Genomic DNA, 27,897 nt, shown 5'->3' on the forward strand with positions numbered 1-27,897 from the left:
AAAAGAATACATTATTTTCAGACTTTCCAGTTTATTCAGTGGCTGTTGAGAACAGGTGGTTTGAAGCTTTCTCTGTATAACATTACCAACCTCTGCTGCTTTGTTAAATAAGAGAAAAGCAACAACTTCTCAGCTGTCCTAAAACTTATGTTTAGACAGATCACCCATTTGTGTCAGATCTACACAAAGAGGGTAGGATGAGCAATTCAGGACGTATATAATAAATGGGAACACAAGGGTGTTGTCTACAACAGCTATGTGGGCATGTCAGGAGCTTTACTATAATTCTAGATAAAACTGTACTGCTCCATGTAAGTATTAAACCTCTATGTACTGTATGTAAAGTGGCATTTATATGGTTTTAAAATGTACATTAAATAAAAGGCACCCCCAAATACCCTGCCAGTCCTGTATGTGCAATATTTAAAATTATTTTTGCTTCACCTAACTTCATATTTAACTTCACAGAACTGCAAGATTCTGCCAAAATAGAGCTGAAGCTGAATTTCAGCTCTGTTACACCAAGGAGTAAATGAATGTGTGAGTTTGCTTTTGTATATTGTTATTGAAAAAAAGCTTACAGTAGCAGTAAGTTTTGGTAAAGGAAGCAGCTACGACTAAATGTGAAGTAGATTATGAGCAAACAATAATTTCTCTTCAGCTGCGTTCTGGAACAGCAACATGTTAAACACCATGTCAGAAGAGCAAAAAGTTGCTTAAGTGAAGTAACCGCATTGCAACGGCTGTTCTGAGTAGAAGCTGTAGTTGAAGATGCACTTTGGAGCAGTTTCTTCACACAAAAGACGCCTAAAAGGACCTCTTTTATAGTTAAATCTATATTTGTATATAAAAGTAATAGGATCAAACTGCAATGTTTTAGACATAGAACTTTACTGAAATTTGTCAAGAAAAAAGAAACAACATTCACAACTAAGAGTTACGGGGTTTTTGTTTTTGTTAGGTACTACAATGAGTTTGTGGATGTAAGCAAAAATACTTTCCAACAGAATAATTAATAGTAATCCAAAGGCAGCTAAACCCCAAACCCACAGAGATAAAAACCAGAATCCTCTGGATCTACACAAGTAGAAAACTGATCATGTTGATCAGAATTGGTTAAAGCCCTAACACTGGGACCTGAAAGCAGACTGGCCCAACACCCAGAAGGAATCAAATCTGCAGCAAGCCCTTCAGTGCAATCCAAATAGTCTACCTCAGTTGTCCAACTGGTGGCCCGCAGACTGCACGTTCTGACAGGTTAACGTGGGGGCTTAGAAGTGGGACAGCCTCAGTATACCTAAAACACTTGGCCAAACTAACTAGGAACACCCCCCCCCCCCCCATCCCTCAGCTGAAGTGTAAGAGCTTTAGTTTGTGTGGTCAAAAAAGAAAAAAAAAAAAACAAAAAACCCAGAACTGCTCATAGCTACAAATGTACCAGCTTCAGGCTCAATCATCATCGTTATTTTCTAAGTTTATCTCAGAAAGCATCTCAAATTTGAATTTTGGAGCTCTCTCTCTCTTTTTACCATATTGCATTTCATGATGCTTGGGCTACTTAAGCTTCTCCTTATTAGAAGTGATATAACAACTGACTAGCTATTAAGGCACAAAACAGTCTGTATTTTTATGTTGTTGGTATATGCCAAAAAGAGCATCAGAATAAGACTAGCTTCCTTTCAGTATGCTTAAAGCAAGGCATCTGGACGCTGCCTCACCAAAAAAGTTGCTAATTAATGATTTGACAACTTGCTTCCGTTTTCAGAAGACAGCTGACATGCAAAAAATCCAGGGCCGACAGCATGCCCCAATTTCAACATAGAAAGGCTAGTTAGTATGCCTGGGCGCCTGTACACAAGCAGTGGAGCTGCTCTAATGCACTGGAATTCCAGCAGCCTCCTGCATCTCGTGTATCAGCACTCCTGCGCCTAAAGGTGGCGGCGGGGGCACTTGAACCAAAGCTGCGGGGGCACTTGAACCAAGGTTTGGTTCAAGTGCCCCCACCACCATTTTTAAGTGATGGGATGGTGATGCAGAAGACAGCGGTGCTTTAATTACAGCAGCTCAGAGAGCATTAAAGCATTGCCCCATCTCCCTACCATCCCAGCCCCAGGGCATGTGTAAAAAAAGTGTCCCTTATGTCTAGTTTTAGGAACTTGTTTAGTGTAGAAACTGGAGAGGTTTGTTTTGCTCTACATCTTAAAATGCTTTTCAGTGGGCAGCAAGAGACTCATTTCTGCTTTGTACAGCTATACAGGCAGTTTAAACTTACTGGACAGAATTGCCTTAAGTTACCAGTTACTTTATAATGAAAATAAAGCTCTACCCTTATACAAAAGTAGTATGTATTTACCCCACACATGCCTCCCATGTTCTCAACAAAATCATAGAAAAATTGTAGCTTTCCTAAAAAACTGGTACCAGGGGAAGTTGCAACTGCATTGCTACTACTGTACTTAAGTACATGTAGTTCACAGGTAGTACAAACGGTCCGACAGTGACAGATTGGGTTCTCGGTGAATGCTCTGACCTACGAGGAAAGCCAGTTTATGGGCATACTGGCAGGGAGCAGGTACTCTGATAACACCCTAAAAAAAAAATAAGAAGAAAGTTATTTTTCTAGTCATCTAAATCTGCAGTCGTTAGAAGGTAAACACTAGTGCAAGTTTAAAAATTCAGAAAATCAAAGGCAACTGTCAGTAACTAGAATTCTCAGGGCTATACATTTTATAAATTCAAATAATATTACTTTAGTATTTCATTTGCATTGATGAATGAATATCATTATGCTTTAATACTCTTAGATGACATATTATGTAAAAGTATCATTTATCAATGCATAAGGAGTTTCTTATCCCTATCAGTATGCAGATTTGCACTCAGTTTCCCCACTTTCAGTATGTTGGAGCTGCCCTCCCCCATGTTTCAGATTTTCTCCCCAACTCAGGTTTATTTTAAAGCAGAAAACTCTACATAAAAGGGGACAGAAGGCAGCAAGATAAGATGACAACATTCAAAGCTACCTTCCCATGAAGCAATTTTTCTTTGCCTTACCACCCTGCAGCAATTTCCAAACTATACAGTGGGTAAGTCACTGTGGGAAGTCATAAAGAGGTACTGATTTTCTAAGTGGCTCAAAGTTCTTTAAAAGGCTAAGTTGTGTTTAGCTGCCTACATCTACTTGATAGTACACAGTTTGTGTGCATACTGAAGTATAGGAAAATGAACACTCCAAAAACAGCAACTAAATGCTGCTTTAAATGAATGCTTAAGTACAATTTAGAAGGCTATTCTACTATGGCTGACTTTGACCTTAATTACTTCTGCAACCATGCCAAAATGTTAACTTTAAGAATGCAATGCAGGGGAATTTCTTCCAAGAAGTCTCTATGTGCAGCAACTCTACTAAAAAGTAAGACCAGCCTGAGGTAGCCACTCCAGCAATATTTATGTTTCCCATAGCAATCTAGGGCAATGTACTCAAAAGTGGCAGGTATTTTCCAACACTATTAAGAGCATCATGCATAAGGAGAAAGAACAGAAAGAGCGGCAGCTGGGGAAAATCATCTTGAAATACATTTCAAACTTTTATGACTGTATACACTCTTTAAAGAGTAAATGATGCCCAGACCACTGCTCTACATGGCTAGTCTGCAGGCTGTCATTAAGTTTTCCCACTTTCACCCCCTCCACAAAGCTTGTCACCTTAAAGTCACTTGCATGATGTTGTTAGATGATAATAACCCTTGCATGGGAAGAAGGGTTTTTTGTGGTGTTTTTTTTTTTCCAAATACTTATGCACTGCAAAAATTAATACTTACTGGCCAGTTATAATACATGTGGCACAGCTTGTAAGTTAGACGTTGCATATGATCTGGTTTCAATGCACTACTATCATAAATTACATTGTAGTGAGTTGGTGACACGCTACCACTTCTCACAGCCTGGCTCACAATGAAGAAATCATACCTGTAATCGGAAAACAGTATTAAGGTTTAGTCTATGTACATCCAAATGTATCATCCTCTGCCAATGTAAGACTCCCCCCCCACCCTGTATCTGCATTTCACCAAAAAGGACCCTTCAGTTATCCTCAATGGTGCTCCGAATACAGTACCTTTCCAATTTATGGCAATCAATAACTTATTTTCCTTCCACATCCAGGCAGATGTTAATTTGCATAACACTGCCCCTGGCTACTCTGGCAGTTTAGTCAAAACAACTTGACTCATTACAGAGCACTATTCGTGGTTTATGGTCCTTCAAACAATTCCAGTCATTTAGCAGTATTCAAATTGAGTGCCATGACATTTGCTTCATAGGATGCCACAAAAAGTCACAGTGTAGGCCACAGTTTCAATTTATTTATGGGGTTCTTTTTCTATTTAAAGGGAACAGCAAAAAAATACAAGTTGCACAGATGTTTTACTTCAAAATCAGCATCAAATGGTTTCCATTTTTAAACAGCAGGATGCAAACTAAAGAAGTGACTTCTGGCAGCCAATAGGCAGTTACCCACTGAAAGTATTGTCTGTATATTACTTACCATTCTGGCCTGGTGACCTCCACATCAATAACTGTACCAGGGGGTGGATTCTGAAGTTTTCCACCAGCGTGGGCAAAGAATCTGGCATTCACTCGCTTCTTCACGACTATCACTGTAAGTCTTGGACTAGAAAAAAAGATGATTCAAGAGCAGATCATCTGGGATTTCAAACTGAAAAGTCTCCCAAATAGTTAATTCTGTGAACTGCATCTTTACTGATTGTTACGCTAACCTAAGAAAGCTATAGTACATGGCTTTTTGTATTTTAGCTAAAATATATTATTTCCATCGATAAGTTCAAGCATAATCATAAGTACTTCAGACTATGAAACAGGAGCTTTCCTACCAATATACATCTATTTTTTACGCTTCTGATTGTTATTTTTCGCACATCCAAAATGGAAAAATGAGTTGGCTAACACTAAAAATGCAGACAAATACACTGCTTGTTTATTAAAAGAGAATTAAGCAATGCCATAACTACTAGTTAGTCTACTGTTGCTTAGCATAACTGTTTTGCGCCAGTGCAGTTAGCAACCATTTGAATATTTGGAACTGTGGTAGTGCTGAAGAGGATGGACAAAACACATTTAACCTACTTTAAAAGGGAGAGAGATCTGCTGCTCAGGAGAGCAGTCTTAATCCAAATGTTAAGTCAGTATGATCCTCTAGTGCAGAGGTGGGCAAAATACAGCCTGTGGGCCAGATCCAGCCCAACAACTGACTGAATCTGGCCCACAGGTGGGCACCCAAATGAATGGATTCGGCCTGTGGGCAAGTGGCAGCTGCATGGTGCCGGGTGGCCAGGGCTGCCACCTGTGCAGGAGCATGACCCCATCTGCGGCCGAAGCACACCCTGCCCCTGCCCCCTCCGCTGCCAGCTGCATCCACAGCTGCACACATGTGGCTGGCAGCTTCCAGGTCAGAGCTCCAGGTGCGTGGGGTGTGGGGCATGCTACAACTGCAGGCAGGTTCAGGCTTCCATGTTGGTCACAGCCCAGTTTTAGCACCGCTCCCCATTGCCTATTTGCACAGGTCTATTTTCTGGCTTCTCTGATCCAACCGTATACTCATGTATAAGTAGAAACATGCAAACTTTCCCTTATCTTTTAGGAAGAGGACAGCACACAAGGTACCACCTCTCACAGCACTGCAGATTGAGCCAGAAAAGACTTACTTGTAGTCTTTACCAACAGATTTCAAGCAATCCAAAAGCTGAGGAACTTCATAACTGAACAAGGTTTTTAGCTGACCATCTCCTACCCCATCACGATACACAATAATGCGAGAAGGCATATGTTGATTGCAGTTGAACCAGGCTCTTAAAGCAGCTTTAAGAAAAGCAAATTAAGAAGCTGATCAATCTTTGTGTCTTTCAGAAGTAAAAGTTCAGAATTGGTCTGTGTTACTCAAAAACAGCTATGAAATTTTTCACCATGTCACTGTTTTGATTCCAGACAAGGTTGACAGCAACTTAGCAGCTATATGAGATAGATACTAGTATGAACGATGCCAATAATAGTCTTGTTTACCTGTAGATCATTGTGTTATTACCATTTTTACTTGAATCTAAGATGACCCTCAGACAAACCCCCAATAATTAGATTCTATATATGGAAATCTGAAAAAATCCATTACGAGTTTTCCTGGTATAGAATTTAATATTGTAAATCTTTCTTGAATGTGGTCCCTGCCCAGCGCTACAGCAGGGAAAATACATCGGGGGAGGGGAGGGGGAAGTGGGGGCAGATTTCCCCCTTGCTTTCTGCCTGCCAAATTTTTGCTCCCTGCAGCCCCTCTCCACACCCATATTGTCGCACCCTACTTTCCCCTGAGTACATGGAAGTTAGGAGCAAAGTGGAAAATGGTGACCTTGAAATTAAATATAGCTGTAGTAATTTGTGTACAAATTGAGTACTCAGACTTAATTCATCCAGGACCGATTTAGGTTACCCTTTTTGAAATTGCTGCAAGTTTTAGCACAGGTGTTTCATGGACACTACCATATAACATTCAGAAGAGTTGCACTACCCCACCCTTGTGGCGGTTCTCACCAGCACCTCAGCCTTTTGGCTACGATCAAGCATTTCTGGCAACAAGGGGAGGGTGTCAGGGCTGGGTCTGTCCCTCCCAATGCCAACCCTGGTACCTCCAAGCCCAGTGCTAGTTCCCTGTGCAGAAAACACCCACTTGTTCATTTTTTTAAGGGTAAAAATAAAGATTCCATGCACATTTGCACAATATGGGCCATGTACTCAGTCATACTCAGTATTGGCTGCATTTAAAATCAACTTCATAGTTGGTTTCTATTACCGGGCACAGTTCAAAGATAGACAATGTATTTAATGTGATTTCCCTATGTCAGAATGTAAAACAAGGGGCTCCCCACACCTTCCACGCTGACTGGCAGGAAAAAACATCATCTTGTATTTGGGTAAATATGGTACCGTGATCATCAGAATCCCCCTGCTGTAGCTAGATTTGGAAGTATAAATCACAATCTTTATATTCCTATTTGAACTCCAAATCATTTTAAATGATAACTGTAGTAAAAGGTCATCATAAAAAACCCAAACACAGTGTTTCCTTGAAAACACAAATGGTCCACAACAGCTTTAAGTTCCACTTTATCATCTACATAGTTCACCTCAAACGTGCATGAAATTCAGTAAGAATTAACAGACTTGCACAGAGACCTGCACAAAGTAAAAGCAGATGGATAAAAGGGTATTTATAATTTTTAGGCGTACAGTAAACTTGAACGAGTTATCCCATTTTAAACCTTTGGCCAAACTTTCACTATGAACAAGGTTTATAGTAGCCAATGTGAAAAAGAAATGAAGTGATCTGGTAATTGTTTTAGTTCCAAAAAATACACCATTCAGAAACCTGATTCTCATTAAATGATCCAATTTTCAGTAATGTTGAGACTTATGCTAGCACCGCCAATAAATAGTGTAATACTTAACTGGAAAAGAACTTCATTTGCTATTTAAAACCTTTACAAAAGTGTCTGTCTTATCTTTACATCTCCCCCTGCATCATCAGAAAAGTTTCCTCATTTTTGAGCTTGCTAAAAAAATACATTAGAAATTTTTTCATCTCAAAGAGTAATAGCTTTAGTATTTTTCTTTTAAACATGTAACTCTAAAAATATGTATTTTACAATGGGGATACAAAGCTGACCAGCAAGGTAGCAGTTCGAACCAAGTAGCAGGAGAACAGGCAAACAAGCTAGTTATCACTAACACTTACAGCTGAAACAGGCAATCCATTTTTTCCACCAAGTTACATATGGCATTTTTTTTCTTTTCAAGAACTGTTCTGACATGGACAACTGCCACCCAGTGGCCATTAAGATAGAAGGAGCTTTTACCTTGTAAACAGACCTTGAGCTCATCCACAAGTTCTTGCCCACGATCTTGTAAGATACAGCGTGAAAACCACCTGTTTGGGGACCGGGAAAAACAAAAATTCTATTTAATATAAAAGGATGCCTGATTTGTCAAAAGACATAAAGGTTATATAAGCAGACTGGCGTGCCTGCTGCTGTTCCAGGTGGGTTTTGCTCCCTTAGAAGTCCTTTAGACTGTCCAAACAGTAGTTGGTAAGTGGGCTTGAGAGCTTGCAGCCTTGCTGTCTGGCTTTACTTCCTTGGGAGCCCCTCAGCTGGTCTTCATGACACAAGCAATACCCCCTGGTCTAAAGGAATAAATCGTTTTTGTCTAGTTTCACCCATAGCTTCCATGAGGTCATCTAGTGCACTGGATGAGGTACACCACATTCTGGGACAGACGTGTAGGATCCGTGGATTCTGATGGTTTTAATGTGGGGATTGCTGATTGCTGTGGCAGTAGAGATTTCTTAACAGATTTTATACTTTTTTGTTAAAAGCACAGTCGTAACACATTTGGTACCTGCTGATCAGCTTGGAGTTTGCTACTGATGAGCTGGACAAGTTTAAGGTAGAAGTCTGAAAGCCAAGAGCAGGGGTTGGGGTGGGGGAGGGGGTGGAGAAGGAAAGCTGTGGATATTCTTTCAAGGTCTGGTCCTTCTCAGATATAGGCTGTAACTCCTTGATGATCCTTCTTCCTGGTTCAAGTGTGGGATGGCAGGTGACAACTACAGGCGTGATGTTTCTATAATGCTTACTAAACAATTGCTCTCTCTTTCCAGGTCGCGACCCAAATGAGGGTCGCAAGGGCAATGCTGGCAGTGCTGCACGGAGAAGACAAGCGACGCTGCATGCTGGGAGCTCCTCCACCCCCAGGCTGCTGCTGCACTCCGCTCCCAGGAGCAGGGCATGGAAAAAAAAGAGGTCGGGAACCACTGTTCTAGAAGGTAGCCACGAAAAAAAAAAGTAAACTGTCTTTGACTTTGCCAACCAACCTATGAAGATAAATACCTTGGCACCACAAGATTTCCTCTTGCAGATCTTGAAATCTGGAAAGAGGTTATGTTATGTAAATGGGCCATGGCTTGATCTCCTCTGTTTGGAATGGTCGTTCTCAACCATTTTAGACTCAAGGCACCTCTCCTTAGACTCATGCCATACCCCAGAAAATGCCCGCTCTTAGTTTTCACTTACTTTTTGACTGTGGAAAAATAAGACAGAAGTTCTTCTATTACAAAGAACTAGGAAAAACTACAATAAGTTAGTATGTTTGCATACCTAACGGGGATAATATTGCGTGGCATGCTTAAAAAGGATTTTATGTCACCTTAGCAGAGAATCAGTGGTTTAGACATTTTAGTCAGTTAAGGAAGCAGAGGTAAAACAATGACTGTAGTTATATTAGCCTTTCCTTCCCATATCAAAATAGCCCCTGGCAAGCCCTACTCCTAGGAGACCATCTAGAAACTATTGTTACTGTTAAGCACACTGGCATGCCTTCAGCTTTCCCTGGAGGAAGGCTGAAGAATATTACCAGAACACTGAACCCAAAATAGAGACAGGAGACTGAGCATATGTTCTTGCTTCAACTTTTTGTCTGAAGAAGCCTGAAACTGAACGTCAGGACATCTGTGAAGGTCTGTAGCCTGCTATGGGGACAGGTCATCAAAAAGAGCTCAGTCTTCAGTGGAAGCAGTTGAGAGGAAAAGAGAAACAGGATGGAAGGGTGAAATGAATCTCCTTCATCTCCTCAGCAAGGCATAGAAGGCACCAAGGAATACATTCACTTCCTCTTACTCTCCAAACAATAGTGATGATCTGAAAAAGATTCTCAGTGGACAGCTATTCATTTTAGTTTCCAACACGTGTTTTGGAAACTTTCCCATTTCACATCTCCAAATATTGTTGTTTTCTTAGCTCCTCACTGTTATATGCAAGCAGCAAAGGAAGGCTCAATTCATCTGTCATTCAACAAGCAAAACCAAGGAGCAAAATGTAGGTTATTTACAAACAGGGGGAAAAAAAAAAAAAGTAATATGCAGAGAACAGTCACAGTAAACAAAGCACACATGTCCCTGCACTGCACTCAGCACAGCAGTGCATCTTCTTTTATAAAAGACTCTCTTTTACACACTACTTCGCAAGGAATTTTTGGCAGCCCTTGTTCAATCAGTGCATCATCTTAAGCTTGAAGAACAATGTACTGTTCCTTAATTAGCTGACTCAATTTCTTCATTAAGAATCTTTAATATGCAGTTTGAACTAATTTAGATAGGAATATTTTAACACGGACTGTCCATAACTGATATCTATTGTAATTCTGGTCAATTTGTCTTTAGAAACAGGAAATACCTTACCGTGTCATTCCTTGATTCAGGCTAGCAACAAATCCTGCAACTGACCTCCGCCCAGCTGTATTATCATGGTAACAGTCAATCCCCACAATCATGAGTTGTTTCAGCTTAAAAAGAAAATGAAAAACATGCTACGATCACCTCTGATATCTTCATACTGCAATTATAGCGCACCAGAGCAAACTTGATTAATCGACTCGATTAAATCGAGTCTGTGGGAGCGTGATAATTACTGCGCTCTAGCTCTGCGTTTCATGCATCACAGCGTTCTTTGCTTCAACATGTTGGCAGGGGGACTTTTCTAAAGATGGTTTGATGAGCTTTAGATAAAGCACCCCATTGCCATTTTGAAGTGCAAGGATGCTGATGATACACAAGATGCTCTGGGCACTTTAATTAGATTTAAAAAAAGCCCCACAGTATGTGTAAACACCCACAGTTAAACTAAAGCAAACCAGGGTTTTATTATAGAACCAGCCATAGAGGCTAAACTAAACTACTCACTGTCTAACTGCATTAAATTCTTAATTTGTGCAGTTATCTCTAACTTTTATTTCCCCACAAAGTGTTGTCAGCTATTTCGCCATCTATCCACACAGAAAAAAATAGTGTTAAGTTTTCACATGCAGTTGGGGGGGTTTTTGACCCAGGACGTAGTGGGTAAGCTATCCTCCAGCCAACCAATGGGGAAAAAACCATTGATGCTTTTCAAAATACTTTTTAAAAAATGTTTAAACATTGTTCCAATAAAGGTGTGAAAGCTTTAATATTTTAGCTATGAGAAAAGTTAAGTAAGACTCAATTTACATAGGTTTAATAGAAGAAGCCTGTTACTTACTGGAATTTCAACACTCCAGAGCTCTCCACCCATCTTGCAGTTCATTTGTAATGCAATTTTTGTTGCTATGGCCATTATAGTCTGTGGCCTGCTTAATGTGCGAGCTATCACACATTGACTTGGAGTGGGACAATCCGTGCACAAGTACTTCTTGATAGCATCATACTTATCTTTGCGATTACTGGACAAAAGGCAAACTACCTTTAAAAAAAAAATATAAAACAAGAGGTTTTCAAAACCAAATTCCAGGAGAACTGGATTTATTGGAAAGATTTGTTATGTATCATTACAGCTCCCTGCTATACCCTCCCCTCCAGCAATTTAGACAGCTTGAGTCTTCAAATTTTGATGCTTTAAGACCAAACCTATTTTATTTTCAAGGAAAAAGGATACAACAATCCTATATTTTAGCATAAAAAACTTTCTAATAGCCTGACCTCCCAAGTATCACCAGATTCTCAATAGACTAATAACAATAAGGCCAAAAGTATTAGTTGACATGCTCTGAAATTATGGACCAGTATACATACTATCTGTGTGTCAGAAGTAACTTTTTGTTTCAAAGCCCTCAAATAAGCTTCTGTTCTATCTTCTACTTCAATCCTAAAAAAGGGACATAAACAAGAAAATAAATAAATGCTGCTAGAACTCAAAATCATAATAGCTACAAAAGATCAGCAGCACCATAAGATACTCTTCCATCAAGATAAATTTACATACATTTTCACACCTATGGTTCTGTTAAAATATTCTGCACTCGCACTGAACTGAAGTGGTCAAAGTATCTAGACCTAAAAAGAAACCTGATCTACAACCTTCCAACAACAAGGAAGGAAAGATTACAAAGTTTGCAAGAGTGACTGGCTACATATCAGGAACGGAAAATGACAATGCATGTTCTTACTTCACCCTCATACAGGAGGTGCTCCAACCCACATCATAGAATCGAGAGGCTTTTGGCACCCAGCTAGACCCTTCCTGTCAAGGCCCTTCTCTAATCCCACTTAAAAACTTCCACAGATTAACACGCCAACTCCAAAATCTGAAGTGTTTGGATTTTCAGTACCTTTGTCCTACTTACAGTATTATCTCCTCCCTTTCAGCACATGTACTTATACCGGGGTGAGCAATCCCCAACATGCATGCCACGTGAAGGCATTTTGCTTGGCACACGTGCCACGGGGAAAGGGCCATGGCTGTGCCACCACAACAAGGATCAGGCCCCTTGTGGCTCCCCTGCTGTCCGCCTCAGCACACCAACATCTTTAAAGTTGAGGTTGTGGATGTTTTTGGCACTCTGCCCAAAAATGTTGCTGACCCCTGACTTGGACATTTAACTAAGCCACTACAAAAGAATTTCTAAGCAAGATAACCAGCAGATTTCTAAAAACACTTACATGATTGCTTTGTTCATTTGTATGCCCATGGATGGAGTGACTTTGAAAAGATTCTGAACAAGTGCATTGGCTGCATCATAGTTGCGCCGTGTATATACTAGTAACCAGTTGTCCAGTGGCTTTACACTTATTAAGGGGGCTCCTCTAGTTTCTTTTGACCAGTCTGCAAATTGAGGGTTATATTCAAACTGCAAACAAATAAAAGCAAGCATGTTATCTACAGTATAATTCCAGCCACAAATTCTGCTTCTCCAGGCATTCCAGACTGCAGCAGCATCATCTGCCCTTGCCGCAGTAGCTTTAGATGGGAAAGGATTTTTTCCTCCAAATCAGTTTATGCCATCTTTACTCATCTTGTCATTTAAAAAAATGTTATTTGAGTTCTGCAGCATTATTCTTGCTACAAGCTGCATTATATTTTAGTTTAACAGCTCTGCTACAATGCTGAAGTATTTAGTTTCAACAACAGTTTACCAGTTTACCAATGAGAATAAAAACCATATTCTGTTTTACAAGTCAGTCTTTCCATGGTATTCCAATTTGTGTCTGATAAGACTGATATTAGAAAGTAGAACTTGAACCTTTTTAGTAAGTCATAAGAACATTTTCTGGTATACATACTCTACAACTAAAAACAAAATTAAAAATCATTTAATCTTTTTACAACCAGCAGGTATTTTAAAAAAAAAAAAAAGTTTTGGAAGCTAAATACAGAGGTATTTGTTGGAAGTCAAGAGACAAACAACTTTCTGGAGTTTCCAACCACACCTCTTTTGAATGGGTGGAGAAGAAAAAGGCACTAGCAGAATGTCCCTCAGTAGGTAATGGGATTACGTAGCCTACTCCACCAATTAGCCTCCTGCAAGTCCAACAGTTTAATGCAAGCCAGGGGTTTTAGCTAGATCTAAGACTCATGGCTGGTCATGTTGAAAAACAGAAGGGGCACGGAGAAACTATTCCTCTGTCTCACAAGACCCATCAATACAGGATATTATTGTTTCTGTGAAAAGCTACACACACTGGAAACCAGGTCCTTTTTCCAGCAAGTATACAGTACTCCTATTAAATAATATGAATTAATATAAACAGAACCAAGAAACTGGAACCTTGAAAATCTTTTTTGGTTCAGCATTTAGTTTAAAAGCCTTCAATACCACAATATTGGAGTCTTCAGATAGAAACACTGGAGGTATTTAAAAGGCCTGGGTTTTCTTCGAAAGTCAACTTATACATAGCCAATCTCGTTTCCTTTGTATACTTCAACAGCAATGACATGCATTTACTGGTGAAGAATGTATATTTTAACAGGTGACACGATTTTTGGTTCATAACGTACATTTTGTGTGTTTGAAAACATTTCAGTTATTACTGGTGTGTTATTCCTTAATGTATTAAATTCTATACCTAAAAACTGCATTTGTTTATTTAGAGTTCTGATTTGGGCAAGAACTGATCCAACTAAAAATGAACTTAGTAAAACCGTATTACAGTCCTCCTTGCCATATTAACGAACAGCTTTTGGATGTATACTCAATTGCTTTGCTTCAAGCATGTAAGCATCTGCTTAATTATGGGCAAGTGGGTAGTCTCAGTGGAAGTTAACAGGCTCCAAGCGATCTCCAGGAACAAGCATCAGTATTGAAAAAAAAAAAACCAAGCAATTAAGCATCTGCAGTGGTATTACAAATGAGAAATAAAAGTAACTCAGGACAAATGCGTTATGAATTAAATAAGCTAACGATATAGAATAGGACACCTGAAAAGTCCAAAAAGGTTGAGTAATAATTGCTACAGAACCCAACATGGGCAGTAGTCTTTTTGGAGGTTCAAAGACAATTACAGTGGTAATTCCTATCCACTAAAGTGGAATAATTTGGAACAGTTGCCAGATGAAAAAGGTATCAATTAGTTACAACAACCTGTAAAATTACTTGAGAATTATTTTTCCAGTTGGCTCAGTTTCTCCCTTGCCAAGACATTTACTTTTATGGAACAGGAGGCCAGGGAAAATGTTCTGTAAGTTTTTAATGGGATTTTTCAAAAATACTGTGTAAAAAACCACAATCTCAGACAAGTGATTGTGTTGAACTGTCAGTTTAAAAAAAGAAAAGAAAAAAAAGTCTAGTTGATAAGTACCCCAACCAGTAAGTATCTTGTTTTGTTCAAAAGTTCAGAGACGAATTAAAATTATCCACTTACCACTCTCCCTGACTGATGGATCTTTTCGGCTTGAATTATTCTTCCAGTAAAAGATAGTAAACGGGAATCAAAGCTTAAACCCCAGTCGCGAAGTTCCTTCTGAACACTGTCATCCCTGTGTAAATTTAAAAGCAAGCCATAACAGTTAAAAATTAATCACATTATCACCCAAAGTGTATGAATTCTGACTTAATTTATTCTTCTCAAATGCAATCTACATTTAAGGCAGAACGACACAAGGCAGCAATTTAAGAACATCCAGTGGTTCCAAAAAACATAAATAAAAACCATTTGTTGAAAAGTAGTACAAGTTCTGAATAACATACTGTTGAATGTAGTCAATAAGTCTTCCAACTTCACGCTCTCTTCTCTCCGGCGTCAGTCTTGTATGAAGAGACAAGTCTTTCATCACATTAAAATCACTACGCATCTTATCCGTTAACCCTGCAAACAGCAATTTTTTTTTTTTTTTTAACTGAAAGATACATTTTTACAAAAATGAACTTGCCAAGTGGTGGCTTTGGACTTCATTTTATTCTGAACATAGAACCATTGAAACAGTCAGGGAATAGCTATTAGTTGTAAGATTTTTTTGACAACGTTGCCTATTGTACCAGACCATGAAACACTGTGCTGGTTCCGGTACAGCTGTACAGTACAGTGGACATGGGTAACTTTTCCCCTTTACTTATCCATATTGTATGGTGGAATGCACATGGGCTTTACACTCAAGCTCAGCAGCTTTTTGGCTTGGCAGTCCCTATACTATAAAAGCCACACTCAGCTCTTCATGTTCTGCACAGACATACAAGGCTGGTACGACTGTCACTTCTCAGTTCCAGTACCACCTTCGTGGCTTAAGCAGTTCCTGCAATCCTCATAGTCCACAGACCTCTTAGCCTTAGCCACAAGGGTGTTTTTAAGTAGATTGGAAGTTAGGTTTTTCTAGGCCATTATTCTTAGGCTCTTATCAGAGGGACTAGGAAAAGGAAAGCAAGCTTGTTTGTGGCCTGTAGTGTCATTGGCCTGTATTTTCAACTCAGTTCTACTTCACCACACTCCAACTGTGGGGGGTTCAGAAGTAATAAGAGTGTCCAGCTCTCAAGATCTTTATGAAGACAGCTGCACGCAACTAGTGGACACCCTCTCGTGGTCCGTGTCAAACTAGTTAGTCTCATCTATGAGGCCGTTATGATTCCTGCTGCAGTAATAAGGAAAACCTAAGCTCTCCCCTTCTTCAGTGAGGAAGGAAAACAAGAAATACAAGCTCCCCTCCAGGAAATACTGAAAGAAGGGATGGGGGGAAACATTTAGGGAGGGAAAGGAGTAATCAAAAGGGGGAATTTTTTTTTTAAACTGTTGCACATTTTTAGCTAAATTTTCATGTGTGTACACTTCTAATTACAACACTTGCAGGTACCCTTTCCAAACTTGTTTATACAAGCAAGTATTCCCAGTTTGTAAAATCTGTCAGAAAGTTGTGATCATTCCAAAGTATACAACATACATAGTAAATGTTTCTGTGTGAATAACTACAGATACAATACCTGTAAGGTAGCACAGCTCAGGAATAAGTACTGCAGGCCCTGGCATTACACCTCCTGGCCCTCTCTTCCTCTTTGTCTGACTGACCAAAACTGGCTGGTTCAAGTCAGTGATTTCTTGGTTATATTGCTGCATTAAAACAAAAAACAAAAAAAAACCCGCACAGTGCACTTTAGTGTATCAGCATAAAAAATAAAACTGGCAGTTCAGCATGAATTTCTTCCACACTTTCTTCCCCTTTGCTCTCTAAGCATTTGTTTATCCCCTCATCAACCATTAAACCTAATTTATAACTGGAAGGCCTATCTTGTGCAAGCAGTTAGTAATCATGCTTAGTTCTTAAGTTCCCCATGAATGGAAGAGAGCTTGTTACCTATGTATCAAGTGTTTTTACCCAATCTAAGATCAGGAAGAAGCCATCAGCAGAAAATGCAAGATTAATATTATGCATTTTTAAGCCTCAAAATATAACAGGCTTCTCATATTCCACTAGGATAAGCAAAATGCTGTTTATTTACTCAAGAGTCAATAATACTGGTTAATGACAAAACCGTATTCGCTTTTTCTACCCTTAAGAGAAAAAACTGCTCTTACACCAAGTAGTTTATAAATGTATACTGTTCAAGTGTATTTAATTCTGGGATGCAAGTTTCCCATGTGTATGAATTATTTTGACTAACGCTGTCAGCATATCTCTACAGTTCCCTTGATGGCCAAGGGCAAGAAAGGCAGATGTAACGCAAGAGCCCTTCACTAAAAGAGAAGGTAAGTCTCACAGAATGACCTCCCTTTGCATGTGGAAACAATCATTAGCACATTGGTAGGCTGGTGTGGCAAGAAATGCCCACTGCACATGTACAGAGTCCTTCCATAGTTTTAAACCAAACAACTGGCCAACAAATTTGTGGCGTCCATAGGACCAATATACTAATGCCACCACCCTTCCATGGAAGGCAGAGAATCTAACAAACTGCATCATATACATGTAATAGGCCCCAGCAAGTTGAGACGTGTTCTCACTGATGTTTTGGGCAAGTTGATTGGTATGTTTCAATCTAAAAGGAAACCTACAACATGACTGGTGGGCTGTTGCTGCATCCAGCATTACTCTTATAAAGTTTGTGCTTTGAGTAAGTGCAACAGTGACTTGTTTTCATTTTTTTTTTTTTAATTCACACACTGACTGGGGGCATTACCACTTATCTGCAACCCCTACACCAGGCATTTGACAGCACTATTGGTATTAACACAGTCACCGTTTTCTGTCCTAGATATTTTTTCTTTGGGGGGGGTGGCGGGGAGGGGGCGAGAAGCAAGAAGGGACATTATAAATGGATGCTGCTGGATATGCTACCCCCCACCCTTTGATCCAACATTTATAAACTTTTTTTAAGCCAAGAGAAAGATACAAAGTGTCCTAGATACCTTTTCCTGAAATTATTAATAAGGACCTTGAAATGTACATTTAGGATACTACTAGAAACACTAGCAGCTAAAAATCAATCAATCAATCAATCAATCAGTCTTTGAGACTTCAGCATCCTCTAAAAGATGGCTATAAATCAAATTCTCTCTCTCCACGGCAGAAACTATGCATTGTTTTCTGAATATTCAAGTTCTACTTGTTTATAAAGTACTTGGTTTCAGAGTCTAGTATAAACCATAAAAACAGATATTTTTGGAATTTTTAGTTATGTCATACCATTCTGTAGTAGTCTACATAGCTGATTTCAGATCCATCTGCTTTCTTAAAGGTGCATCTTGGATTGGCATCCCAGTCAATGTCATCAACTCTGTAAGTTTTGTTGTTGTATCTAAAAAAAGGATGACATTTTTAAAAACCCTATCTTACATATTCTAATATTATAAAAGCCTTAGTCTGTCTGTCTGTCTGTCTGTCCGTAACACTTTATTTGCACCCTGATTGGTTCTCTGAAACAACCAGAGTGCTACAAGAGTGTTCTGGACAGGAGGTGGCAGTGCAGTGTGGTGTGGCAGAGCACTACCATGACAGTGACGACAGAGAGGATGGAGTGGGCTCACCCCCCTGCTCCCTGAAAGACGGTGGTGGCATGGGGTGCTGGCCAAGCAGGATGGAGGGTTAAGGCGAGGCAAGCTTTTCCTGCCCTCCCACTCCCTCAGGAAACTGCAGTGACGCAGGGTGGTGGGTAGTGGTGCTCCATCTCCGCCCCCATCATTCCTGTCAGGCAATTGGCTAGTTATCTCATGATTTGTTTATGGGTGCACGAAATGTTAGGACAGCAGGAAATGCAGAACGTTAAAGAAAAGCATGAAGTAATCTCAAACAGTTGAGATTTTTATTTATGCTGACTGAAAACAACTTCCACATTCAAGCTATAATGGCTGGTTTTAGATTCACTTGTTGTATTAGCATGTATATATAATTAATTTTAAAATACATAAAAAGAAAAAAGGTCTATAGCCACCCAGTTTATTTCAGCTTGTACTATCACTTTGGTCTAACCCTTAGCATACCCAGATTATAGATTTTTTGCTTTCACTTTGTTGTGCGCCTCAAAATATGGATGTCCCAGCACAAAAATAGTTATTACACAGAAAAGGGGGCATAGGAGCAGCAGCCGCCTACAGGACTATCTATTACAACACCAAATTCAGTACTAGCCCTTTTGTCACACTAAGGCCTAGAAGAATTCCAAATCATTAAGCAGAGTATAAAGAAGTTATTTATATATAAAATAGTATCTAGATGGAAGTTAAATTCCAACAGTTTGGATTGGTAGTAAATCAAATCAGGAAGTCTACAGCCATTCTTGGGCCCTGAAGTGTTAGAAATATGTTTAGCTAATATAGTAAGGATGGTTTCTTTTCATGTAAATAAGGGAAAGCCGTAAATCACCTGTTTGAGCTACAAGTGAATAAATTATATATTATAATCTAACATGAAGGGATTCAGTTTCATAAGCAGAACAAGTCAAGGAAAGAGAGTTGCTTAGCTGCCAGAAAGCTGACATGAACCCCGAAAAACTTCCAAGCCCAAGTCAGAGTTCAGTTGTCACTGCCTACTTTGTAAGCTTCCTATATTCAGAAAAAGTGAAATAGCACCCATTGCAACATAAATTCTTGGAATTTAGGTCCAGATTTTCCAAGATACTTATGCACCCAAATACCTTTTGAAGTCTGCTCCTTCAAATAGTAACATGGGTCACAGTTTAATATTATCATTTACACTTGGAAAAAAAAAAAAGTAGCTTACTTTGTAAGAACAATTAGACCTACGAGTTCTTTAGCACAGGTATCTCTAAATCTTTGTTCTTCAACCTGACCATACAGATTGTACATGAAATCCAGCACAGTTTCACTCCGGAGAACCTTATGGCTCACATCGGTACATAACATGATGCTCGTCTCATACTGAAGAATAGAAGTAGTGAAACCTGGCCAGATGATTACCCTGTCAGAAGAGAATGCAAACACCTAAGTATACCTTTAAAACATCATTGTTCTTTATTTACTGTTCTTCCGTTCACCTCCCCCAGCAACTGGGAAACCGTAAACTTAGTACGCCACAAATACTCCATATTCCTTCAGCTTCCAATGCTTTAGTCATCTTTAGATGTTTTCACGCAGGTACCTATAATCAACTTGAGGCACAGTACGACTAATTTAGCGATGCAGCAATATAAGCAAAACAGAAAATTGCCTTAATGTTTAACCAAGACTACAAACTCATCCACTAATCTGAAACAAATCCTTTAAGAAGTATCAGACCATTGAGTGTGCCTGTGTGCGCATGCAGAATGAAAGTACAGTTGCATGTTAGCAACCTTTCACTGCTTATTTAGATGCTTTTAAGCAACTACTAAAAGCACACCATTTCAGTTGAAAATAAGCTTTAGAAATCTTTGGACAAGGTTCTTTCTCTGCTTACCTCTATTTCTTCAATAGAATTTATAATACCCAATTTAGATTAGCTCAGATTTTCATTACTACTCTACACAAAGACAGAGCCACAAGTTAGGGACATACAAAAATCTCATCCTTTTAAAGAGCAATTTAGACTTTGTATTGATATGAGACATTTGTCATCATATCAAAAAATCATTTCTCCTTTGCAAAAAACAGGAGTCCATTTTCCAAACCTGTGATTCGGGATGCTGATTGGGTCATTTGGGTTGTAATAATTACGTCCAATTTGCTGCAAGTTCATCATCTTCAAAAGCCTAAAAAGAAAATAGAGAGACTAAAGTGAATGACAAATAACAGTACTGTTTAGTTCCTCAAAACAGCTACGCTATCCACATATATATTATATATATTAGAATCTAACATGAAGTGATTTACTTTTGTAAGCAGAACAAGTCAAGGGAAGAGACTTACTTAGCTGTTAGAAAGCTGACATGAACCCTGAAAACTTCCAAGCTTCTCCAACCTGAAAAAGTTACATACCTTGCTTTTGTTACAGTTAGCTAAAAGCTAATTTGGTTTCAATCCAACTTTAAGCAAAATTCTGAACAGATGATATGGCACTTATTCATTCAGTTCTTTTCAGGTGATCTTGCCACAAGTCACCTTCAGTTTGTAAGCTAAACCATGTGCTTATTGGCAGCAGCTTCAGCAGGTCTCACGTTGGATGAAACCAAAAGACTAAAAGTCACCAAGGCAAGCAGAAAATCTGTGCCACAGAAATCAGCATGCCAGCTTGTTTCTGCATTGCTTCCTGTGCCTTCATGACAAAAACAGTGCCAAATCAAAGAGTATTTAATGGTACCCATAAGATAAGAAAATCTGAGGCAACATATTCTTGCTAGAGACAACAGTGTGTTTCTTCCAAAGTGGTATGCTCATGACAGATGTATCCAACTGCACTGAACTGTAGCTGACTATGACCAGGTGCCCAGTATGGATCTTGTTAAGTATTTTCCTTCAGCTGCCATAAAACTGTATAGCAAATTTAATAAACACACCAGAAAGACAAGCAATTGATCTTGTGGAAGAGAAAGACTTGTGTCAGACTTTTCTACTGGGTTTTTTTTATAGACCAGTTACAAGCACCATATATAGAAAACAAACCTCCTGAAAATAATGTTGTAAAACTGTAGGCAGGTAGGTGAAGTAGGTGGCAGCTCACTGGTTAAAGTGATAGTAATCTTCACAGTCTCTCCATTCCTGGTCTGACTAAACACCTCAGTAACCTGAAGGGATAGTAAGTTAAATTGTGTTATGTAAACATATGCCCAGGCTGGTATTTTCATACCAGTTTTAAGATGTTTTGCTGTTCTTATGTTAATTTCAATGCTTTACCCCAGACTACTTTGACAGGCTCAAGATAGTAATACAATTGTGCAAGAAGTCCAAACTCAGACAAGAGGCAGTTGTAATTAGCCTGCTATGACTAAAGTTTGATATGGCAAAATACTCATCCTAATTCATTTCCTCCCACACATCTAATTTTGCTCTTCCCCATCCATCTTGCTCTGGCAGAAGATGAGCGCAACCGTATCTACCACATGGCGTTATCTACAACATCCTTTTAATAAAGCAACCCACTGTTTCAGTTGTCAGACACCAAGTTAAAAATCTAAGGAAAACCAGTTTCTTCATCCATACAGCTTCTTGTAATTTCACTACCATCATTTTTGCAGGAAAAATTATTTTAACCTGAAGAATCTGAATTTTATTCATTCACCAAGCTATTATACTGCAAGTTAGCAAAAACTGACTGGCAAACTCAACCCATTTAAAATGTTGCAGACACACCCATTCTATCCCTACTTTAACAGTCTCACCAGACAAAAAAAAAGTCATAAAAAGGTAAAGAAAGAACTGAACTCAAAACAGAATCTAAGATTATTTCTCATTTCACACCTTGTTTTCTAATTTTTTTGGTAAGAATAACGTTGTTCCATCAAACACACGTGTTCTTCCAATTAGTTCTCCGTGCTGAAACAGTAAAGCCGAGCGGAGACGTCGTGCTTCCATCTGAGGATTGTAGTTAATATGGTACTGATATAAAGCCCACTGCGGACGAGAAGTCAACCGGAAGTGGTTTGTACTTAATTTTATGATAGCACCTGAAGTACCTGAATGTGATGAACAAAGATATTTAGCTGGCTTTAAAACTAGCATTTTGCAATACACAGCGGTTCAACAATTGTGCCTTTTCAAGCAGCAAACTTAAAACCCAGCCCAATACTGACAACAGCCAATGTTATGCAACTGTCTCAACAATGCAGACTGAAAATGAAAATCCTCTCTTAGGTACACGCAGCAAGATTCTATCAACCCTTCACCTAGCAGAATTGCCATATGCAATAACCACCCAGCTTAGCCAGCATACTGCCCCCATAAACAGATAGTACCAGGTGTTAAGAATTTTTTGTGAACTACTGAGAAACATGCCCACTGACAAAGTTCATTCCTTACTCCAGAAAGTTTAGTTCTTGGAATAAACCAATGTGAAATATCAGTGTTTCTAGTCCTGACCATTTTTATTTTATCGGTAACAGCCATACAACTTAAGAAATTCTTTTCAGCAGCTTAGGCTCACTGGGTTAAATTAATGTATCATGGCACTCATTACTTCAGATATGTTATACATTTTGTGAAGTAATGCAACTTTCCATCAGTTTAAGCTGCATTTCAACTCCATTTCATATCCCTTTATACTTAAAAATGCAAGCCCTATTTCCCTGTATACCATTTCCTATTTCAAATTCTTGCATTTTGACTAGATAACAGTGCACAGTTTTAACTGCGGTCCAGCTTCTAGATTTCTGCCATTCATACAAACCTTCTCCAATCAGCTTTCAGTGGGGGAGCCTGGACCACTGCTGCAGCCAGGAAACAGTTAACACTGCCTTGTGCATATCTCACTTTTGTGGGTAATGCAGATGCAAAGAACACCTAGTCATGGCTGCTTCATAAAGCCTTTTTCCTTCTTACAGAGAAGAAAACATCATTCTGGTATTTGACCAGAAGATCCCCTTCCTGTAATCCTGACATGGCTATTTGTTTGGAGATTCTCAAAGAATCTCCCTGTAGAGGGATTATTTTTTATTTTTTTTAAACTACAACTTGCTTATTCTCTGTCAGCAACCAATGGATCCCAGGAAATGTCTTCAGGTGCATGGCTTGGGAAAAACCACATATAAGAAAGAATTCTGGCAAGTATACACAATATGAAAACCAAAATAATATTATATTCAAGTTTTCAAAGACAAAAATTTTAGGAGGCTCAAGAATTGTGGCTTCCTGGATTTTTTTTTTTTTTTTATGAAGGGTTTATGATATTTTACAAACAACTTTATTATCAATGAACACATGCTTCTTGTTCCTTTGGAGAGTGGTTCTCAACATGTTTTTGTACAAGACCCATTTGTAAACATTGATGGCCAGTCCCAACCCAGTGCCCCTTGCTCCTGACCCTCTGCTCCCTGCCTTCCAGTGTGTGGGGAGAGCCCCCCCCCCACCTTCCCAAGCAGCCCCTTGCAGGCTGGAACTTTGGCAGTCTGCAAGGGAAAAGCCATGGTTTCCCACATTTTTCTCCTTTAAAAAAGAATCCATTTTTAAAGTTTGTTGATCCACGTATAAAGTTTGCTTGTGACCCTTTCATATATTCTTGTGACCCACTTTTGGGTTGCGACCCATGGGTTGAGAAACTCTGCTTTAGAGCAGAATAATGGGTACCCAAGCACTAGGTTCACAGGTGGAGAAGCCACTATCAAAGCCTTCCTGCAGATGAAAAGTGTGTAGCTAGCTAGGTCTCGGTCACTGTGCTGAAGCTTCTTTACCAAAACAGTGACAACCTGGCCTCAGCCTTAAAACAGCACTACAGTTCTGTCAAAACAAACTGTGAAATATAAATTAGTTTGGTCAGTGGTGTAACCAGGCTCCAACTTCTGCATGAAATGGTAAGCAAGGAATGTTAAGTGATCCTTGCATGAAACAGGAGTTTGCTAATCAGAAGTTTACATAAGTTATCAAGACACAGAAACATGGTTTGGATTCCACTCCCTCCCCTACACCCCACACACCCACCCACCCTTGTTCTTCTCTTGTTCCACTATAAAATGTATGAACAATGAATCGGTGGTTCTCAACCTTCTTAAAATCAATACATCCCTCATAAAATGCTAGCTCAGAATTTTCACTTAGTTTGAGTACGGAAAAATAATAGAGCAATTTTTCTGTTGCAGAGTAGTCAGAAACACCAAAATATGTGGATTAAAAAAACAGAAGTTGTGCATTAATGACCATCTTCCCCAGTATTCCTCCTCATTTTCTCTCTCCTGCAACACAACTCCTACCACAATTAGATCACAGCCCTGCAGCTTGCTCCTTCAGGTGCTAGTGCAATAAAAATTACCCCAATGTACTATTTAGACAAAGCCAAGCAAGCCAAAGCTTGGACAACCCAGACTGCAGCTGCAACCATGATTTTAACCTACCTGTTTTTGATTCTTTAACATGTTCAATGGCTTGGCGAGTATTTACTCCAAGGTCATGGAAATCTCGACGCCGTCCACCCCTCTCTCCTAATGACAGCTCCTGAAAGCCAGCTGATATCTGAAGTTCTAGAATTTGTGAAGAACAACCAGAAAATTTACAGTATAGTAGATTTACTGAGTTATATTAATCAAATCAACCTTAAAAATTTGTTCCAATGGGCAAGAAGGCTCACTTACTTCCTTCTTCACTTGGTGGCTTTGGTACAGATGGGATCCCTTTTTGATGCCCACGCCCAACATATTCTCCTTCTGCTGGTGGGGGTGGCTGTGGTTGTAGCTGCAGTCTAGGTTGTCCAAGCTGCTGACTTTGGAAACCTGGTGGACCCTGAAAAGTGTGTTAGTTAGGGACAACATTCACTGACATCACATAAAACTTATTGCTGCTAGCCGCTATATGGAGTGTGGCATACCTGAATTCTAATGAGTTTCTTTAAGAAAGAAAACACTGAATATAGTATGACCTACTACACTGTATTATTCAAAAAGTATGTCGACCCCATGGACGCGTTTAGACAAGTGCACACATGCTGGCATTCACTGTGGTGCTAATTTGCAGTGCAGTGGGGTTTATTGACACTAGTAGTTCCCACTGTCAAAAAAAACCCATGCCAGAAAAAAAAAGCAGGGCAGCGTGGGGCTGCTCGCTGTCCCCAGGGAATGCATGTTCCTGCTCATGGGGATATGCCCCATATGTCTAAGAAGAGTGCTTTTTTTAGAACCGCTAACATGTTGGCCTCAAGCTTCCCCTTCCATCTGTTCAAAAAAGGGAGTAGGGATATCAAAATCGTCATTATGACACTATATCTCATGAAATACAACCTCTTCGTGTCTTGAAATGCTCCAGAAACTGCTTATGTAATAGACAACTTTCACACACCTTAAGACTACAGTGGAAAAGGGGACTGCTGCAAAAAAAAAGCCTGTTGTCACTCCAAGGTGACTATGGAATGCATCGCACTGAATTACCTGCCTTTTCTTTAAAACAGGGATGGGGAACCTCTGGTCAGCTGGGGACTCCATTTCCCAGCAGCCCCTGCCCACATGGCTTGTGCCGGTCTCCATGGAGACCTTCAGATGCACCAGCAGCACATGCAGCAGAGCAGTGCAGGGGGACTGCTCTGGAGCTGCCAGTAATGTGGGACAGGGACAGCTTAGTTCAGAGCCAGGGCAGAGCTGCAATCTGTAGCTTGCACGCACCAGGCAGAGGCATGCATGCAGGGCTCTGCCCCACTCCAAACAGGCTGTCACTCACTGCTGCAAGGATCCAGGGCAGAGCCACGATCCCCTGCCCAAAGCATACAGGCTACAGATCGCAGCTCTGCCCTGGCTCTGGAGCAAGCGGCCCGTCCCACGCTCCCTGCAGCCTGCTGAGGCTGGGGTCTCCATGGAGATCAGCACAAGTCATGCAGGCAGGGACAGCAGGGAAATGAAGTCCCTGGCAGACTGAGTCCAGCCCACAGGCTGGATGTTCCCCATCTCTTCTTTAAAAGAATCAAAGAACCTCAAGACAGGACAGAATCCTGCTCCATACAGTGCTAAATTCAGTAATTAAAAATATGAATGGCATGGCTTCATGGATGGATCATTAAGACAAAAAGTAAAGAGACACAACGAGGGAATTCTTAGTGTAGGATATTTCCCTAAAACATGCCTTGGTCACACTCCACACTGCTTACAAAAAGTCAGAGCTCTACTACAAGTATCACTGGATGCATCCAAAAATGCTCTTGTGAGAATACTTAAACCAAAGGGCCCAACAACGCATGCCAAAGTGTGGCTACATAAGTATTTCCCCAGGAAATGTCTGACATGGCATAAATATAGGTAACCCCCACTTATACGCAATATTTTTGGGCAGGGGTCATCAACCTTTAACCTTACTACAGACCACCCCTTGCAACCTGGCTGGCCCCACAAACCACTCATACCTGGCTGTGCCTCAGTTGTTCCTGCTCTGTGCAGAGGGAATGATCTCTTGTTCCCCACCCCATGCAGCCTCCTCCAAAACTGGTGGAAAGAGGTAATTTAGAGTAGCTAAGCTGATGAGCAGAGGCTGCAACCTAGCTGGAAGCTGTCTTCAGAACCCTCTGCTGAAGCAATGCGATTAGCCGGCCTTTAAATACAGGGCCAGATCTGACAGCAAGCCTGCAACAGTGGGTCAGCGCACCATCCCAGATCCAATTTCTTCACAGGCCAGATCTGGCCTATGTGCTATAGCCTGCTGACCCCTACTTTAGGGCATGCCATTACAGGGCTAGTGCCATACTGTGCAAAGAAAGCCAGACTAGCTCAGAAAGATATACAAAATCTAAAACTTTTGGTTCACAGATGATACATTTTATTAGATCAACTGAGAAACTGCAAAAAAATCATTTTTTATTTCATAGACATTAGAGATGGAAGAGACCTTGCAAGATCATTGGGTCCAGCCCCTGCCCAAGGGGCAGGAAGTCAGCTGGGGTCAAAGGATCCCAGCAAGAGGGGCAAAGCTTTTCTGCAAACTTTGGGCTCACACGCCCTTCATCAGGCTCAGGGAAAGCTCAAGAGAATAAAAACTCCCCATATGTAGGAAATAAACTTCATTTTTGCATTTAACTTTCCCTGAGCCTGAGGAAGGGTGTGTCAGCCGGAAAGTTTGCAAAATTTTTTTTTTTGTTTTACAATTTCATAATTGGTCTAATAAAAGGTATCATCTGTGAACCAAGAGTTCTAGATTTTTGCATTTCTTTTTGTCTCAGACCAACACGGCTCTCAAAACGCATTCCCAAGACTAGCTCAGGGAACCACGAACAGCCCGATTAACCTGACGTGACAACCCAGCCCGATGTAGCCACGCGGCTATACCGCTTCCCAGGGCGCCGAGACAAAATGCTGCACTAATCCTGCGTGAGGGAAGACGTAGGACAGGCACATGCCCAAGCGGGCTGCCGCAGCAACACCAGCATCAGCTACACCACTTTCCGAAGGTTTCATGCGAAGCCGAGCACTTTGTGGGCCGCTTAGGACTTTATTTTGTCCTTTGAAACGCACTTGCCCTGGATCCGAAAAACAGGCACTTACGACAGCTGCTGCTAGGGAGGTCGTGTGAAGCACCTGGCCGCGGGCTCTCCCACGGGCTCGGGCCCTGCCCGTCAT

At 40.2% G+C, this 27,897-nt stretch overlaps 1 protein-coding gene across 1 annotated transcript; it reads right to left on the bottom strand.

Annotated features, from left to right (window-relative positions):
- Positions 1-1,994: 1,994 nt before the first annotated feature.
- Positions 1,995-27,897, bottom strand: PIWIL1 (piwi like RNA-mediated gene silencing 1). Its single transcript, XM_090062500.1, has 20 exons — positions 27,823-27,897; positions 24,940-25,087; positions 24,703-24,828; positions 22,121-22,335; positions 21,326-21,447; positions 20,395-20,475; positions 19,509-19,706; positions 17,976-18,087; positions 16,276-16,402; positions 15,055-15,172; positions 14,729-14,843; positions 12,530-12,717; positions 11,663-11,735; positions 11,133-11,333; positions 10,298-10,401; positions 7,923-7,993; positions 5,724-5,877; positions 4,547-4,672; positions 3,822-3,969; positions 1,995-2,588 (listed from the first exon to the last, which is right to left on the bottom strand). The coding sequence occupies exons 1-20, from the start codon at positions 27,895-27,897 to the stop codon at positions 2,472-2,474; spliced, it is 2,619 nt and encodes an 872-aa protein (XP_089918626.1). The 3' UTR covers positions 1,995-2,471.

Source organism: Crocodylus siamensis, chromosome 9 (genome assembly GCF_052110815.1).
Source record: "Crocodylus siamensis isolate JL-2025a chromosome 9, ASM5211081v1, whole genome shotgun sequence".
NCBI classification, from domain to species: Eukaryota; Metazoa; Chordata; order Crocodylia; family Crocodylidae; genus Crocodylus; species Crocodylus siamensis.